The sequence below is a fragment of the Arachis hypogaea genome, chromosome 15, assembly GCF_003086295.3.
Source record: "Arachis hypogaea cultivar Tifrunner chromosome 15, arahy.Tifrunner.gnm2.J5K5, whole genome shotgun sequence".
NCBI lineage: Eukaryota > Viridiplantae > Streptophyta > Magnoliopsida > Fabales > Fabaceae > Arachis > Arachis hypogaea.
In genome coordinates, this window is record NC_092050.1 from 19,722,630 (window position 1) to 19,741,543 (window position 18,914).

The 18,914-nt window shown below is 36.9% G+C and overlaps 2 protein-coding genes and 1 long non-coding RNA gene across 6 annotated transcripts; 2 read left to right on the top strand and 1 right to left on the bottom strand.

Moving 5' to 3' along the window:
• The first annotated feature begins 3,555 nt into the window (after positions 1-3,555).
• On the top strand, positions 3,556-6,851 carry LOC140179146 (uncharacterized). Its single transcript, XM_072217790.1, has 5 exons — positions 3,556-3,625; positions 3,809-3,964; positions 4,955-5,220; positions 5,745-6,121; positions 6,374-6,851. The coding sequence occupies exons 1-5, from the start codon at positions 3,556-3,558 to the stop codon at positions 6,849-6,851; spliced, it is 1,347 nt and encodes a 448-aa protein (XP_072073891.1).
• A 3,914-nt stretch (positions 6,852-10,765) lies between these two features.
• Positions 10,766-14,790, top strand: LOC112749860 (eukaryotic translation initiation factor 3 subunit C). Its single transcript, XM_025798279.3, has 4 exons — positions 10,766-10,985; positions 11,188-11,226; positions 11,324-13,120; positions 13,667-14,790. The coding sequence occupies exons 2-4, from the start codon at positions 11,203-11,205 to the stop codon at positions 14,639-14,641; spliced, it is 2,796 nt and encodes a 931-aa protein (XP_025654064.1). The 5' UTR covers positions 10,766-10,985; positions 11,188-11,202; the 3' UTR covers positions 14,642-14,790.
• A 421-nt stretch (positions 14,791-15,211) lies between these two features.
• Positions 15,212-18,285, bottom strand: LOC140179622 (uncharacterized). 4 transcript variants are annotated; one of them, XR_011873261.1, is made up of 4 exons: positions 17,724-18,285; positions 17,270-17,327; positions 16,171-17,002; positions 15,212-15,726 (listed from the first exon to the last, which is right to left on the bottom strand). It is a non-coding gene; the product is annotated as an uncharacterized lncRNA (long non-coding RNA). The 4 variants fall into 4 exon arrangements; XR_011873260.1 differs by having other exon boundaries at positions 17,749-18,265; XR_011873259.1 differs by having other exon boundaries at positions 17,270-17,425; positions 17,749-18,264.
• Positions 18,286-18,914: the final 629 nt, after the last annotated feature.

Genomic DNA, 18,914 nt, shown 5'->3' on the forward strand with positions numbered 1-18,914 from the left:
GTTACATAGATGGAGAAGTTGAAGGCTTTCACCACGTGAGGAATTGATGGGTAACGTTTTATTAGCAAAAAAGTGGGAACGGTTACTAGGGAGTGCGCATACAAGACAACACCATGTAATTAATAATCAGTTACAAATGTAGACTATAAATATTAGAAAGTTTAAGGGAATAAGTGTTGGAACTTTGCTTCAGAAATTACTCACACATACTCACATCCTCAGAGACTTTCTGAGTCTACTTCGAGTCAATTATCTGTAGGGTTCCTTCCTTATGTCTTTATCTTTTCAATTTATCTTTCTGTAAACTTTACTTTTTAAGCAAATTTATGTTTCAAGCAATGATTTAACTTTCGAATGCAATTTAAATTCCAGCATCTTTAATTTCCTTGCTAAAATCCCTTTGACCCTGTCCAAGGCACCTTTATTGCTTTCTTTAAATTTCAATACAAACCATTTCCGATTTCAGTTAATTTACTTTTCGAATTTATTGTCTTTAACTTCTTTTATCCTTTTACAAATTTTTATTAACTTGTTATTTCAATACCTGTCTAATCGAAGACACTTTGATGCACTTATAGAAAACTGGTACCTGCAAAAGAGGAGTTGGTTTCGCTCCCAAACCATTAGAATCGAACCACCATCGATTTGCTAAATATCGATAAAACAAATTGGCACGCCCAGTGGAGCAGTTTTAAATTGAAGTGTGTCAAATAGTTTTTGGTGTCATTTGGTGTATGCGATTGAGAAGTGGGAAGATCATTCACATGGTTGATGAATTATCGAATGTGAATGGTGGTTCTTCCACCAATGATAACATACCAGTAATTGTGCAATCTGCGGACGTGACTTCACGTTCAGAAGGTGTAATTGGAAGTGAAAGCATAGTGGTTACTACTGTGCAGACTAGAAATGTTGGACGTAATATTCGTCCACGTGGTAATTTGTCACCACCTCCAATAACTACCGGTTGGCCCCCTTATGGCCTTCCTCCCGGTTATACTCCACTGGTGGGTAGTTTTGTTCCTCCCGTTCGATGGTGGAGTGTAAATAGAGGGAATAATTCTCAAAACCCACAACAACATTCCGAGTATTCTCGTGATTATAATGTGGGCTCTACATCGAATGCTGCTAATTCGATGGCAGTATATTGATAGCATGTAGAGGAAAGTCATCATGACTTAGTCAACTTGTTGATCAACAAATGACCACAATTCTAAATCCTATGATGGCTGATCATGAATCGAAATTCGAACACCTTGCTAGACAAGTCGAAAGAATTGCTCGAATCGTAGATTATGAGGAAGGTGAGAGGCATGATGCCAGGGGAAATAATGAAAGATTCGAAAATATTTTTCAAAATGGGAACAATGTTTTGAATAGAGAAAATCCTCATATAGTTTTCCGTTGTCAAGATGCTGATGAGGTTCTAGCCAGATTACGTGCTAATCATGGTGGTGAACGTTATCAAGTTACAAGAATTGTGGAAGAAGTACTTAATTGGGTTAGTCTAAATGTTGGTTTTTTGAATCAACCTCATTTTGTGTCTGCTTTCCTTAAAATTGTTCAAATGGCTGAAGTGCCAAGGGGGGGTGAAAAACCCGAAGATAATCACAAAATTTGCAGGAAAAGTTGGAGAGTCAACCACTGAACATGTCACTCGATATTTGGTTGAGATTGGAAATTTAGCCAATGATGAGAATTTGAAAATGAATTTTTTTCCTTCTTTATTAACGAAGAATGCGTTTACTTGGTTTTCAAATCTCAGACCAAATTCGATAACGACATGGCATCAGTTGGAAACTACTTTTCATGCCCAATTTTATCGGGGAGAAATGAATGTGGCAGTTACTGATCTAGTTGCTTTGAAACGTTACGATGGTGAAATCATTGATGATTATATGATACGTTTAAAAAATGCTAGAAGCAGATGTTATGTGTCATTACCCGAGAGTGAAGTGGTGAAAACAGCAATTGTGGGGCTAGGATTTTATATGCGTCGAAAGTTACTTAATGTGCATATCCCTGATTTAGCCCATCTAGCTGAAAAGATCTATCAGACTGAACTCATGAAAAAAGAAAAGGAGAAATATATGAATGAGCAAAAATCAAAGAGTAAACCGTTTACTCGAAAAGAGAAAGTTGCTTATGTAACTATGGAGTCCTCAGAGGAGGAACTCGATTTCAAAACAGAGATTGATTTGGCCGAACTTAAAAAGGGCTCTCCGTATGTTTGTTCGTTACTTAAAAAGCTTCCTAATAATGAAAAGTCGAATGATTTAAAACAGAAAAGTGGAAAGAAATATAGTTTTGATATTTTGAAATCTGATCAGATTTTCGATGTGTTGCTTAAAGATAAAAAATTAATTCTACCTGAGGGTAGAACTTTACTTTTGGTTAAAGATTTGAAAGGGAAACCTTATTGTAAATTTCACCAAGCAAACAGTCATTCGACTAACAGCTGCGTTCGTTTCAGGGACTTAATTCAAGAAGCTATAATGGAAGGACGTTTGAAGTTTGATGATGGAAAGAAGGAAATGAAAGTGGATGTTGATCCTTTTGATGCGGATGCTAGTTTCGTTGAACCATATTTCAGAGTGAATATGGTTGGTACGTCTTATGACTTTGATGTGGCTTTGGATGATTTTGAGTCACAAGTCCGATCTGTGTATCCTCGAGCAGGAGATGGCCTGCTAGATTTCTTGGTACATCCAAAGATTAAAGATAGGGATGTGTCGTTATGTCCATGATGTAATGCTGTATTCGATGTTGAAGCTGCAACAATTTTCGAGAAGGAGAGGATGAAGAAGGAGTTAGCTCATAGAGAAGAGCAAGCTCGTCTGAGGCAGCCGATTCGACGTATAGAGGGTCAAAGCTCTAAGAACCCTCAACAAAATGTGGTTGTACCTTTAAGCCGGTCTCAGGCTATAAGTGTACAATGGATTCAGAATTGTCAGGAATTCCATAATCGAGATACTCTGTATCGATGAAACCCTTAGTGGGGACATCGAGGACCTCCTCGAAATCAGTATCTTTATTTCTGTGGTAGAGCCAGAGGATACCCCAGGGGTAGGGGTAGAAAAATCTCAATCAAAATAAAAAGCCTCAGGCAGACGTAAACAAGGGGGCAACGCCTTCCGTTCATTCCCGAATTGTCTTTTCTTCTGATGGAGAGACGTGCCCGAAGGGGATTCCATCTCCTGCAAAGATGGAGAAAGGCAAGGCAATAGCTCATTCCTCGGGGGTCGACAAAGGCAAGGAAGTTGATTTGGATGAAGAATACTTTGAGGAAGGGGATGACGAAATGGTTGGAATAATTTCAATTATTCCAACTGAATATCTGGGGAAATATGAAGGTAACCCAGAGGAAGATTATGACATGAAAGCCGAAGAAGCTTTCTCCTTCATCCGATATGAGGATGAACCGAGTTTCTAAGGCCTAATGAAAAGCAGAAATTCCATCTCCGCCCACTCCATATCACTGCTATTTTAAGTGGAATTAAAGTAAATAAGGTTCTGATCGATGGAGGAGCAGCAATAAGTCTCTTGCCAGAAAGAATGCTAATGAAGGTGGAAAAGCATCCTGATGATCTGGTCCCTACTAACATTGCGGTGACAGACTTTAGTGGTACTTCGATGCCAGCAAAATGACTTGTTACTTTGGGAGTAAAGGTTGGATCATCCGAACGAAATACTGTGTTCGTGGTGGTACCGTCAAAAGCAAGTTATAATGCTTTGTTGGGGTGAGATTGGATCCATGGTATTGGAGCGGTACCTTCGACTGTGCATCAAAGCATCCTTCTTTGGACAGAAGATGGCAAACCTGAGATTGTTAAGGCAGATTTAAATCTTAATGTCGAGCAACTGCATGTCGATTTCAGGATGTATAATCTAAAATTAAAGCCTTTGACTGTTGACAGGACGCTGAACTCTTACAATTGCGAAGGTTATTACTTGTCCTCGGAAGGTCTGACGGTGAAGTTACGTTACCCACAATTGAATGTGAGTCCGACTGGCTGGGATTGTCTCTCTTAAGGGTTACTGGAGGCTTGCTCGATGGACCAGGGTCAGGATGTTTCAGACTACCTGGTAACTTTATATAATTATTTAAGTAATTCTCTTTCTGTAGAAAATAAAAGTGGTTCCTCTGATGAAGTGAAATCATTTAGGAATGCAAGTCTTTTAAGTAGTGGTAGTAACTCGATGCCTTCTATCGAGTTTTGTCATGGTTTTAGTTTTCTTCTTCATGTAATGCAAGTGATGTTTTAAGACAAACTGCTAATTTAATAGCAGAGGCAAATTGTGTTGAAAATCAAGTTGATATTAATCTAGTAAATAATCCAGTATATTCTATTTTCTGAGGAATCTGTTGATTTCTCTTTCAATTGCATCTATGATTTAGAATTGTTGGGTTTCGAAAAATATTCAGTGAAAAATGATAATTATTTCCAAGGATTTGAATCTCAAGATCCCTTAGAAGAAATTAATTTAGGGACTCCTGATGATGTTCGAATTACATATATTTGTAAAGATCATGTTGATCCATTTCGAACTGAACTTTTTCATCTTTTACATGAATTTAAAGATTGTTTTGCTTGGGATTATCATGAGATGCCTGGTCTCGATCGTTCTCTTGTAGAACATCGATTAGCATTGAAACTAAATGCTCGACTTGTGAAGCAAACCCCTCGTCGTTTTGCTCCAGAAATTAATCAAAAGATTAAGAAAGAAATAGAGCGGTTAATTAAAGTGAGGTTCATTTGAACTGCATGCTATGTCGAATGGGTTTCGAATGTTGTGCCTGTAATGAAGAAAAATGGAAAGCTAAGAGTATGCCTTGATTTTTGATATTTGAACAATGCAACCCCAAAGGATGAGTATTTTATGCCAATTGCAGATATGATGATTGATTTTGTAGCAGGAAATAAAATTTTAAGTTTTATGGACGATTATTCAGGATATAGCCAAATCTTTATTGCAGAAGATGACATGTCTAAAATTGCTTTTCATTGCCCAGGGGCATTAGGCACTTATGAATGGGTGGTCATGCCTTTTGGTTTGAAAAATGCTGGTGCAACTTATCAGCGAGCAATGAATGCTATATTCCATGAGTTTATTGGGAAATTTATGGAGGTATATATCGATGACGTGATGGTCAAATCAATTTCGATGAATCAACATATTGATCACTTAAGAAAAGCCTTTGTCACCATGAGGAAAAAGGTATTAAAGATGAATCCTTTAAAATGTGCTTTTGGTGTGTCGGCTGGAAACTTCCTAGGTTTTGTTGTTCATAAAAAAGGAATTTCAATCGATAAAAATAAGGTCGATGCAATATTAGCGTTGTCTGCGCCTAAATCGAAAAAAGAAGTACAGTCCTTCCTAGGAAAGGTGAATTACCTTAGAAGGTTCATTTCGAATCTTTCTGACAAACTCGAGTGTTTGCACCTTTAGTGAAACTAAAGAATGACTCACAGTTCGAATGGACAAATGAACACCAATTAGCATTCGATTCAATTAAGGCTTATTTATCTAAGGCTCCGATTATGGTGAACATTCATCCACATGAGCCCTTAAAATTATACATTGCAGCATCTATGAACACTATTGGGTGTATGTTAGCCCAAGATGATGAGAATGGGAATGAGCGGGCAGTTTATTACCTTAGTCGAGTGCTAACTGATATCGAGACAAGGTATTTCCCGATAGAAAAATTGTGTTTATCTTTGTACTATGCTTGTATGAAGTTAAAGTGTTATGTGGTTGCCAAATCGGTAAAAGTTGTAGCACAAACTGATCTCATCAAATATATGTTAAGTTTCCCGATGTTACGAGGTCGTTTAGGAAAATGGATGCTCGCATTGACGGAGTTTGATTTACAATATGTCCCTGCTAGGGCTGTAAAAGGCCAGGTCATTGCAGATTTTCTTGTTGATAATTCGAACAATCTGAATGACCAGGGGGCACACGTAATCGACATAGAAGTCGATTATTGGAAGTTGTATTTTGATGGATCGAAGCATAAAGATGGTGCAGGGGTTGGAATTTTTATTATCTCACCAGAAGGGATTCCATCAGAATTTTTGTTTGAGTTAAAATATCCCTGCTCGAATAATGTGGCAGAGTATGAAGCTTTAATTCCGTGTCTCGAAATATTAATCAGTAAAAGGGCTTTGGAAGTCCAAATACTTGGGGATTCTCAGTTAATTTTAAAGCAGTTATCGAAGAAATTTAAATGCAATAATGAAAAGTTGCAGAAATATTTAGCAACAGCTTGGGAGTTGTTAAATTCTTTTCGAAAAGTTTCTTTGGTTCACATCCCAAGGGTTCATAATGAAATTGCTAATGAGTTAGCCTAAATTGCTCTGAGATATAGAATCGGTCCAGAAACTTTAAGAAAGTTAGCTAGTATCCATCAAATTTTAGTCCCTGCGAATGAAAGGGAAGTTTTGTGTATAGATGAATGGGAAGATAATGATTGGAGAAAGCCTGTTGCTGAGTATTTAAAGAATCCTAGCATTCCAGCAGATAGAAAGATAAAATTACAAGCAATAAATTTTGTCTTAATGGCTGATGAGTTGTATAAGAAAGGAATCGATGGAAGTTTGTCAAGATGTTTAGGCCAAGATTATCAAAATATTGCTTTGGGTGAAGTCCATAAAGGGATATGTGGTGCCCATCAGGCTGGGAAGAAGATGAAATGGGTGTTATATCGCACTCATGTGTATTGGCCAACTATGATCAAAGATTGTATTGAATATGCAAAGGCATGTCAGGAGTGTCAAAAGCATGGTTCGATACAACAGATCCCAGCATCTGAGTTGCCATTCGATTATAAAACCATGGCTATTTAGAGGTTGGGCTTTGGATCTAATTGGTTTGATTCACCCTCCTTCATCGAAACATCATAAATTTATTTTGGTTGCAATTGATTATTTCACAAAGTGGGTTGAAGCAGTTCCTCTAATAGAAGTTGGTCAAAATGAAATAATTGACTTTATTGAGGAACATATAATCCATAGATTTGGGATTCCTCAAACATTAAGTACTGATCAAGGGACTATGTTTACTGGTCAGCGAATTAAAAATTTCGCAGCTTCGAGAAGTATCAATATGGTTACCTCAACCCCTTACTATGCATAGGCTAATGGGCAAGTTGAAGCAGCGAATAAAATTTTGATAAGTTTGATTAAGAAACAAATCGGAAATAGACCTTGAACTTGGCATGAAACGTTGAGTCAGGTACTATGAGCTTATCGAAATTCACCAAGAGGATCGACAGGTACATCGCCTTATAAATTGGTGTATGGTAGGGCTGGAAGTGAGTCAAGCCAGCTCATGAGCCAGCTCGAGCTCGACTCGTTAACAGCTCGATAAGCTAAGCTCGTGAGCTGGTGAGCCAAGCTTGAGCCTGAAATTGAGCTCATAAATTAAATGAGCCGAGCTTGAGCTTGGATAAGCTCAGCTCATTAGCTCGTGAGCTGGCTCGATTATATATATATATATATATATATATATATATATATATATATATATATATATATATATATATATAACAATCTTAATTATTTAATATTTATATTTATTTTTTACATATAATTTTAATATAGGACATAAATAAAAAAATTATAATTTATTGATAGATAAACAATATATAAAATTGATCTTTTCAAATATTTTTAAAAATATGAGTTATAATTTATTGATATAAAATTATAAATTATATATTTATGTTTCTCTTATTTGAGCCGGCTCATGAGCTCAAGCCAGCTCGTGAGCTTTTGGTGAGCTGAGCTTGAGCTTAAGAAATAAGCTCGATAGTTAATGAGTCGAGCCGTGAGCCAAGCTCAATTTTCATGAGCCGAGCTTGAGCTTGGTCTAGCTCGGCTCAGCTCGGCTCACTTCCAGCCCTAGTGTATGGTCATGATGCTATGCTTCCATTGGAAATTAATCTGAATACTTTGAGAGTGTCAAAGCAGAACGATTTGCCAGTTGATGATTACTGGAATGCAATGTTTGATGAGTTGAATGAATTGGATTCAGAACGAATATTGGCGCTTGAGAATATGATTCGACAAAAAGAGAGTGTTGCTCGAAATTATAATCGTCGAATAAGAGAAAAGTGCTTCAGTATAGACGAGTTGGTTTTGAAAGTTATTTTACCAATGGAAAAGAAACCGAGATTTCTTAGCGAATGATCCCACAATTGGGAAGGTCTCTTCCAAGTGATAGGATTATATTCAGGAAATACATACCAAATCAAAGATATTGAATCGGAAAATGTAATCAACTCGATTAATGGTAAGTATTTAAAGCAATATCATTGTTTGGTGAATCAAAATTAAAATGCATAAGCCAGAGAGGGCCAACTATACTGATCAAATAATTATTTCGAAGACAATTTACAAATTGACCAAGCTCTTTGAAGATATGTCCTAGAAGAAGCTTGGCCAAATTAAGATTATTTACTTCATGAAGTAGAGCAGCCAGAGGAAGAAAAATCTGACATCTGGACACTTCGGGAGTAGAAAATGATTGCATTTAGCCAATAAAATAGAAAGGCTACATGCTCATCGTCTGTAACAGCAGTGCCCTCCTTACCCATATGATGAGCAACAAAGTTACTATAAGAGCTGGTGGAGCTGGTGGTGCCACCACGGGGCCTTTGTCTTTGTCTAAGGCAGCAGCTTGAGATGAAGAAGCAGCCATTGTAGAGCAAAAAGAAGTCAAGATTGGAGAATAAAGGTTGTGTAAGAAAAATAGATGCAAGAGAAGTCGAGAGATTAAAGGTTCGAGAAAGTCTAACAAAGACGGAAGTGTCGAATTTAAAGGAAGTTTTACTGTAGCCGTTATCGTAGAAGGAGTTTAAAGAGAAAAGAGGTAACTTTGCGAAGAAGGCGAAGTGGTGGAGATAGAAAGCGCAAGTCACGAGAAACGTGTCGAACGGGTCAGTATTAATGAAAGTTAAATGGTAATTATTACTGATTCAAGAGATTATTTGAATTAGGATTAAGTGTTTTACTTTCCAAGAAGTGGTTTCGAAAGAAAACACATTAATCTTAGGGGCAATTTGTTAGTCGAAAAATATTTTCGACTAGGATGAGCTAATTCGAGATATTGAGGAGATGTTAGGGTGAGAACAAAGGTCGAAAAGGGCGCACGTGCAAGCATTAATCGAAAGTTACTTAACACGGACTCGATTCGAATACCTTACTGAATCGAACTAGCATAGTCGAACATGTGCTTGGGTAAGAAATCGAATAGGTGCTAGAGTAGAGGATCGAACAGTTACATAGATAAAGAAGTTGAAGGCTTTCACCACGTGAGGAATTGATGGGTAACGTTTTATTAGTAAAAAAGCAGGAACGGTTACTAGGGAGTGCGCATACAAGACAGCACCATGTAATTAATAATTAGTTACAGATGTAGACTATAAATATTAGAAAGTTTTAAGAAATAATGGTTGGAACTTTGCTTCAGAAATTACTCACGCACACTCACATCCCCAAAGACTTTCTGAGTCTGCTTCGAGTCAATTATCTGTAGGGTTCCTTCCACATGTCTTTATCTTTTCAATTTATCTTTCTGTAAACTTTACTTTTTAAGCAAATTTATGTTTCAAATAATGATTTAACTTTCGAATGCAATTTAAATTCTAGCATCTTTAATTTTCTTGCTAAAAGTCCTTTGACCCAATCTAAGACACCTTTATTGCTTTCTTTAAATTTCAATGCAAACCTTTTCCGATTTCAGTTAATTTACTTTTTGAATTTATTGTCTTTAACTTCTTTTATCCTTTTACAAATTTTTATTAACTTGTTATTTCAATACCTGTCTAATCGAAGACACTTTGATGCACTTATAGAAAATTGGTACCTGGAAAAGAGGAGTTGGTTTCGCTCCCAGACCATTAGAATCGAACCACCATCGATTTGCTAAAAATCGACAAAACACTAACATATCATATATAGTTTCGAATGATGAGCACTCAGTTAACGGGAGTTGGAGGGTGTGGTGGTTTGTGTCCACGATGGTTGCCTTCTTACGACGACGCCTCGTAAGAAGAAAAAATTGTCATAAAAACTACTCAACGAAAGAGTAATTGATAAACAAATGATATTTTCTTCAAGTATATATGGTCTTTTATAATGGTAAAATAAAAATAGAAGGAATAAAAGTTTGTATTTTTATATTTAGAATAGAATTTGATATATTTATCCTAATAAAATTAAATAATTAATTAATTATAATTCATGTATTTAAATAAATAAAATAAATTGAATAAAAGTATTTTTAAAAATTAATCAAATCAATTAGTCGATACAAATAACTAGTATAATTGATTTTATTTGATTTATTAAATTTAAAAAAATAAATTAAGAAATAGTTGATTGAATTAATTAATTGATATAATTAATTTATTATAATTAATTGAATTTAATGAATTAAAAAAACAAATAAAAAACATAAGAGAATATCTTTTAACTAAATTAATCTATATTTATTGTATTTAATTAAAATAAGTAACAAATCCTCTATGTTATTATATACTTTATAAATTAATAAATTAAAATAATTGATATAATAAATTATAATAAATTGATTAATATAAATTATAATAAATTGTGTGATATTTAAATATTAAATTAAATTAATTAATTAATATAATTAATTTATTATAATGAATTATATTTAAAGAATTAAAAAAATAAATTAAAAAATATAAATATGTCACGTTATCTTTATCATTAGGTCTAGAAATTCAATTGTTATATAATAGAACAGATAGAATAGATAAATACAAAAAAAAAACACTCGATACGAGAGTGTCATCCTACTTCGCAATCAAATCTTATTCTCAAATCAAATTATCTTTGTAATCTGTTCATTTTTTCTGAATTCCGCCAACCCACACTATCGACTGTGTCGAGCTTCAGCGGCAGAAATCCATCAACCAGCAAAACCCTAATCTGCCCCCGATTTCTCAGGTTTGTGTATCCTTTCACTTTTAATTTTTCAATTTCTCTTCTTTTTTTTCCCGCCAATCTATTTTCGCAGTTATAAATATCCGAGTATTGTATAAATTCCGTAAACACTTCTTTCTTTTCCTCTGAGTGTGCGGACACATACAGAAGCCTGCATGCATATATCGATTTTCTTCATTGTTTTCTAATAGATTCGTTTTTCTAGAGCTTTTGACAAACGATGGCGTCAAGATTTTGGACCCAGGTTTGTTTCGAATTTCAGTGCCTCGTTGGTTTAATTTGTAATTTCATGGGATTGAAGAACACTCCGTTTCTTATGTTATTTTTTTTTATAATACTAGGGTGCGAGCGATTCTGAGGAAGAAAGCAGTGACTTTGATGAGGTTGAAGAGACGACGGCTGGTGAAGTCGGTCCCGCTGCCAATACGAGGTATTTGACAACTGAGGTGAGTGACAGTGATGACTCGGATAGCCAGAGGCGGGTTGTCCGGTCGGCAAAGGATAAGCGATTCGAGGAGATGGCTTCTACCGTTGATCAGATGAAGAATGCCATGAAGATCAATGATTGGGTGAGCTTGCAGGAGAGCTTTGATAAGATCAACAAGCAGCTTGAGAAGGTCATGCGTGTTACCGAGTCTGAGAAGGTCCCCAGTCTCTACATCAAGGCCCTGGTGATGTTGGAAGACTTTTTGGCTCAGGCTTTAGCCAATAAGGATGCCAAAAAGAAGATGAGTAGTAGCAATGCTAAGGCTTTGAACTCGATGAAGCAGAAGTTGAAGAAGAACAATAAGCAATATGAGGAACTGATTAACAAATGCAGGGAGAGCCCTGAGAGTGAGGAGGAGAAAGAAGAGGAGGAATCTGAGGAAGAGTATGAGAGTGATGGTGAGATTATCGAGCCGGATCAGCTTAAGGGAAGAGATGACCTGAAATCAGATTCTGAAGTCTCTCACTATGAAGATGAAAAGGTCGATGCTGGTGAGGGACCCTGGGACCAAAAACTTAGCAAGAGAGACAGACTTATGGATAGGCAATTCATGAAAGACCCTAGTGAGATCACTTGGGACACCGTCAACAAGAAATTCAAGGAGGTTGTGGCAGCAAGGGGCAGGAAGGGAACTGGAAGGTTTGAGCAGGTTGAGCAGCTTACTTTCCTTACAAAAGTTGCTAAAACACCTGCACAGAAGTTGGAGATCCTTTTTAGTGTGGTATCTGCCCAGTTTGATGTTAACCCTGGCCTAAGTGGGCACATGCCCATTAATGTTTGGAAAAAATGTGTGCATAACTTGCTGGTCATTCTTGACATTTTAGTGCAATACCCTAACATAGTTGTTGATGATGCCGTGGAGCCAGATGAGAATGAAACACAGAAGGGCCCTGACCATAATGGACCAATTCGCATTTGGGGAAACTTGGTCGCTTTCTTGGAAAGAATAGATGCCGAGTTTTTCAAGAGTTTGCAGTGCATAGATCCACATACTCGTGAGTATGTTGAGAGACTCAGGGATGAGCCAATATTTCTTGTTCTTGCTCAGAATGTCCAGGAATACCTTGAAAGGGTTGGAGATTTCAAAGCTGCTTCTAAGGTGGCCTTGAGGAGGGTTGAACTCGTTTACTACAAACCACAGGAGGTTTATGTTGCAATGAAAAAATTGGCCGAGCTGGCTGAAGATGGGGATAATGAAGGGGCTGGTGAGGAGAAAGGGTTTGAGGATACAAGAATTCCCACCCCATTTATTGCTACTCCTGAGCTTGTGCCCCGCAAACCTACCTTCCCTGAGAACAGCAGGACTCTAATGGACATATTGGTTACCCTGATATACAAGTATGGTGATGAGCGCACTAAAGCACGGGCAATGCTTTGTGACATATACCACCATGCTCTTCTTGACGAGTTCTCAATATCCCGTGATCTGCTGCTCATGAGCCACTTGCAAGACAGCGTTCAGCATATGGACATATCAACACAGATACTGTTTAACAGGGCTATGGCACAGTTGGGTCTATGTGCTTTTCGGCTTGGGTTGATTTCCGAAGCACATGGCTGTTTATCTGAACTTTATTCTGGTGGAAGGGTGAAGGAGTTGCTTGCACAAGGTGTGTCACAGAGTCGTTATCATGAAAAGACCCCAGAACAGGTCCCAATCTACCCCCTCTTTATTTTCTGCAGATGGCTTATTTAGTTTTCTTTTTTTTTTTTTTTTTTTTTTTTTTTTTTTTTTTTTTGGTGTTAAAAATAGAGCTCTGTAGTTCCTTATTCAGAAGCAGAACTGATTATTTTCAGCTGCAAAATATTATGTTCCATTTTTTTATTGAACTATTATTTTGCACTGCATAATGTGTTTGCATAAGTCTGCCAAAACTTCACATGGGAAACAAATATTTGTTCAAGCCCACTCCCCAAAATAAATGTGCAAGTTGTTTTGTGAGGAATAATTCTTAGTTATTTATTTAAAAGTAGAACTGCTTAATTTTTAAACTACTTCAATGAGTGCTTTTCATTTTTGCTTGACACTTCGACATTGTTGTCTATGCATGATTTGCTTGCGTTATATCTTTCAAAAACTCATATTTGCAAATTGTTGTAGGTTTTTTTCCTAATTTCCCGAGGCATCATTTATTTATTTATTTGTAGAACTTCGATAGTTATACTTGACATCATACCCTATTTCCCCCTTTTCCAGGAAAGGTTGGAAAGAAGGCGTCAGATGCCATATCATATGCACATAAATCTTGAGCTCCTGGAGGCAGTGCATCTTACAACCGCTATGCTTCTTGAAGTTCCCAATATGGCAGCCAATGTTCATGATGCAAAGCGCAAAGTCATTAGTAAGAACTTCCGCCGCTTACTTGAGGTGAGTGACAAGCAAACGTTTACTGGTCCACCTGAAAATGTCAGAGACCATGTTATGGCTGCCACAAGGGCTCTTACCAAAGGAGACTTCAACAAGGCTTATGACATCATTGTGTCTCTTGACGTTTGGAAGTTTGTTAGAAACAGAGATACTGTACTTGCAATGCTGAAAGATAAGATCAAGGAGGAGGCATTGAGGACATATCTCTTTACGTTCTCATCATCTTATGATTCTTTGAGCCTTGATCAACTCACAAAAATTTTTGATCTCTCTGTTGCTCATACTCATAGCATTGTTAGTAGGATGATGATCAATGAAGAGCTTCATGCAAGCTGGGACCAGCCAACTGGCTGCATTATTTTCCAGGATGTGGAGCACTCTAGGTTGCAGGCATTGGCATTCCAGTTAACAGAGAAGTTATCCATCCTTGCCGAGAGTAATGAAAGAGCAATGGAGGCAACGATAGGTGGTGGTGGATTGGATCTTCCTATGAGGCGTAGGGATGGCCAGGATTATGCTGCTGCTGCTGCTGGTGGAAACAACACTGGGAGTGGCAGGTGGCAGGACTTGGGTTCTCAGACAAGACAAGGTGGTGGGCGATATGGTAGTGGAGGTGGAAGGCCATTGGCTTTAGGCCAAGCAGGTGGGGTTGGATATTCAAGGGACCGAGCAGGACGTGGATCTGGTCGGTATCAAGATTCTGCATATGGAGGTTCAGGCAGGACTCAAGGTGGTTCCTCATTGAGGGGACCGCATGGTGATGTATCATCGCGCATGGTTAGCCTCAAGGGTGTGCGTGCTTAAATCTATAATCTGTTATTACCAAGGTTCTGAGAATCGGATGGATCATCAAACCATTCTAATTATTGGTTTATTAGTCCAATTGGTGGTTCAACCAAAAAATTGTTTTAGAATAAAATAATAAATAAATTATAAATAAACACTTAATAAAACGTATCTTTCAAAATTTAAAACACTACATAAGATATCATCAACTAAATCTATATATGATCTTATCAAAAATACAAACTCAAAACTTTGAATGGTTTTGAATAATTATTATTCCTACTACGGTCAAACACAATATTCTCATAAAATCCTTAAGATCGAAAAACTATAACACTACTACTCTTTTGGTTGGTTTTAGAAAACAAAACTTTAATCCTCTCAATACAGTAATTCCACATCAGATTCAAAGCAAGTAAAACCAAAAAATTCTAAACGTATATTCTAAGAAACGATGAATAAACCAAACGTGAGAGCGGTTTTCACATAAACTAAAAGAAAGTTGCAGAGTTACATAACATAAAGCTGTCAAAATTATTATAACTAACTACATACATCAACTAAGCTAAGAAGTAAGAAGTTTAACCCTTTAGTCTCCCAAAACAATCAATTAAATATAATTTACAGTTCAATAAAATCCTGTTTAAATTACAATTATTTACAAATGTTGAGTAATAATAACATGAAAAGGTATCTACTAACTAGTGAAGTTGAACAGAGAAGGCATGGTAGTAGTATCACTGTAAATGTTTTAGCACATCCAGTGGCCACAAAATCTAACTGGAATATGATGAGTAATTATATAATTTAATAGCATGAGAAGAAGATGGCCACAAAAAACATAATTTCAACTTCAAATAGTAGAACTCCCCAAAAGAGTTGTTACTAACAAATTTGGTACCAATTTTATGTACCGATTCATCGCCAAATCCCAATTTTTCCTCAGTCCCAATTCAATCCCTTTCCAACTCACATACCCACAAACCAAAGGTTCCAAAAGTTTCATCTTTTTCATCCAATCCTTCAATGCCCTAAGCTCTAAGCGCTAACCTCATTTTTCCCTCTTCTTTTGTTGCAGAAATTCAGTGGTTTTCATCTGTTCCCTGCAACCAGCAACCAGCAACCAGCAATTACAAATTGCAAAACAACAACAAACATTAGTACATTATAAAACATTCCAAAACAGAGCCATCAGTAAATTTGAACAAAAATTTCAAAGTCATCAGCAACTAGCAATTACAAAACAGAGCCATCAGTAAATTTTTAAAAAAAAAATTCACAGCCATCAGCAATCAGCAATTACAACACACTAAAACAGAGCCATCAGTAAATTTGAACTAAAATTTCACAACAACCATCAATTACAACACACTAAAATAGAGCCATCAGTAAATTTGAACAAAAATTTCAGTCATCAGCAACCAGCAAACACAAACCATTACAAGAAAATTAGAACAAAAATTTCAGAACTTAAAATGAAGAAGGCCGAGCATTCAGAAATTAAAAGGAAGAAGCGGAGGCGAAGAAGTGAAAGCAGGGCCACTAACCTTCAACGGAGACACGGACGGTAACCGGCGAGACGATGGCAAGTGGCGACCCGACGGCGAGCTGCTCCAAGCCACGAACAGAGAAGCCAGGGAAGATGGGGACGACGTGCCGAGTTACCTGGGTTCCGGACAGGGGGAAGAGGAAGAAGCGGCGGCACTAAGAACCTGGGAACGGCGGCGGCAAGGAAGAAGCTAGGATTTTGCTTTGCTTCAGAGAGGGCCAGGGGGTGCACCAATGATTGGGGGAAGACGGGGGAGAGGTCACGAATCTCTAGTTTTTCTTTTTTTTTTTAAAAAAAAAACGGCGTCGTTTTATTAGAACCGGCCGGTTCAGCAACTTTCATATGGTTATTACATATTGTTAGGCTACAGATAGTATTTATTTTGAAGTATTGTTGGGGACGACATTGTTTATCTTTGAAGATTTTGACATTTGTGCTCAGTTTTGATAATTCTACTAATGCGGTATTATATTCAAGATTCTGAAAATCGGATCGATTATCGAACTATTCTAGTGACTGGTTTATTGGTTTATTGGTCCAACTAGTTTAACTGTGGTTCAACTAGAATAACCGTTTTATAATAAAATAATAAATAAAATATAAATAAACACACTAAGATTAACAAAAATGAACTATATTTAACTAAGATTAACAAAATCAGCACAATAATTAACATGCTTTAACAAAAATTAACAGTTTTCAAATCAATTTTAACAAGTTCAGCACAATGATTAACAGGAAAAAAAAGGCACTATAAGCACTGCCATCTCTCCAATTGCTTAATAACCTCCTTTCCTTTCCAACAGCTTCAAAGTAATCTCTAGCTCATCCTACAATAAGTTATATCAATTAGAAATGATCAAATCACATTCATTTTGTATGCAAAAACAGTTTTAACATGGAAAGCTTCATTGCAAGAATTCAAGTCGGTGTGCAGGTCCTCGAACAGCAAATCAATACAAGCATTCAAGAAAAAGAAAGACAACACATCAACAACACAACAAAGAATCGAAGAAACATTTAAAACACAGTAACAACACAACACCTATAGAAACATTTAAAACAAAGCAACAAAGAAAGAAATATCTAAGAATTACCATTGCTGAGAACAGTAACTTGAACGTGTATGCTCAAAGAATCAAAGGCTAAGCTTCCCTGGGAAAGTGAAGAACACCCAAACGAAGGAAACTTCAATCACAGCTTAAACCAAAATTCACAATCCCTTTCAATTGAAGCCACAAGCAACTTGAGAACTAAAGCAAGGTTAACAAGGTTAAGCAGTGAACTAAATCGGCGTAATTTTACCAAAGATTAACTGAACTAAATCAATTAATTATTTAATGATTCAATCCAAAACAAGAAAACCGTATAATATAGCACAGGAGGAGCAGAGCTAATTAATGATTTAAATTTCAATCTGAGTAGCATTAATAGAATCCCAAAAAAATTAATATTCTAGCAGAATCTCAAAAAAAAAATCATTGAATCAATGTTCTGAGCAAAGATAAAAAAACCGAGAACGAATTTTTTTAAAAAAAATGAAGCCATTGCCTTCGTGAGCTCGAGGAAGACGCACCAATTGTTGAATGAGGAAGAAGCGCGGAGCCACAGACGACCGGACGAAGACACGGTGGTGTTTGAGCGCAACGGACGGCGGCACTGAGTGAGTTCCTTGCGGCGGTGGGGGAGTAAACTTGGGTTTGTGTTTTGGGGGTGGGGGGCTGTATACCTGTATCTGACTGAGGAGGATGAGAAGTGGGGAACCTGCGGTGCGCTGCTCGAGGGGAAGGAGAACGGGTTTCTTTTTTCTTTAAAGAAAGCGCATAACGGCGAGCAGAGAGCATATGAAGACAACGGCTAGCACGACGGCAACATGACGGACGCTCGAGGAGTAAGCTACGTGCCTGCGATTGGTGAGTTTGAGAGCGAACAGGGGTTGGAGAGGGTTGCGGCGGAAGCTCGACGGACGGCGGCAATGGCTCACTCCTTGCGGCAGCAGTGGAACTTAGAACCCTAATTTTTGAACTTTGAAGCTTTGCTTTTCTGATTTTGAATGAGTCACGAAGGGGGGGTGTTGGGGGAAGGAGGTGGGTGACACGTTGCGCGTTGGATTGTTTTTTTTTATTTTTTCAAAAATCGAAACGACGTCATTTATAAGAACCGGTCGGTTCTTTGTCGATTCAACAGTTTTCAAGCAATTTTTGATTTAACGGTTTTAAGCACTGGCCGGACCGTTTTCATCACCAATTTTTGGTTCGACCGATTAGTCCAATCTAATATTTAGAACCAGGATTATAACATTCAGTCTGTGTCATTTTTTTTAGGGTAAAAAACAAAAATAAGCCAATGGAGAAAATAATTTACGTGAATAACCCAAAACGAAAATTGCTTCATGAATCCACCAATGCACGTTTATATGTAGTTCGAATCAGCTTGGTTCGAACTCCATTTCTACATAATTCGAATCAGCTTGGTTCGAATTACACACGCACACACATAATTCGAACCAGCTTGATTCGAATTACACACACAATAATTCATGGTATAATTCGAATTATGCTGTTAAAAAATTAATAATTTATTAAAAAAAATTATTAAAAAATTTAATAATTTAAAAATTAAAAAATATATATTTTATTTCATACGTTAAAAAAAAGCTAACAAAATATTTAATTATGAGACTTCTTTAAAATATTAATGAGCTATCAATTCGAATTCCATACAATACTTTTCTGTCCATTT

Excerpts from the sequence above, each read along its gene's own strand:
- LOC140179146 (XM_072217790.1), top strand. The coding sequence starts at position 3,556 with ATGCTAATGAAGGTGGAAAAGCATCCTGATGATCTGGTCCCTACTAAC. Across the intron at positions 3,626-3,808 it reads TGCGGTGACAGACTTTAGTG|AAGATGGCAAACCTGAGATT; the intron begins GTACTTCGATGC and ends TTCTTTGGACAG. Across the intron at positions 6,122-6,373 it reads TGCTCGAATAATGTGGCAGA|AATCGGTCCAGAAACTTTAA; the intron begins GTATGAAGCTTT and ends TCTGAGATATAG.
- LOC112749860 (XM_025798279.3), top strand. The coding sequence starts at position 11,203 with ATGGCGTCAAGATTTTGGACCCAG. Across the intron at positions 11,227-11,323 it reads CGTCAAGATTTTGGACCCAG|GGTGCGAGCGATTCTGAGGA; the intron begins GTTTGTTTCGAA and ends TTATAATACTAG. Across the intron at positions 13,121-13,666 it reads ATGAAAAGACCCCAGAACAG|GAAAGGTTGGAAAGAAGGCG; the intron begins GTCCCAATCTAC and ends CCCCTTTTCCAG.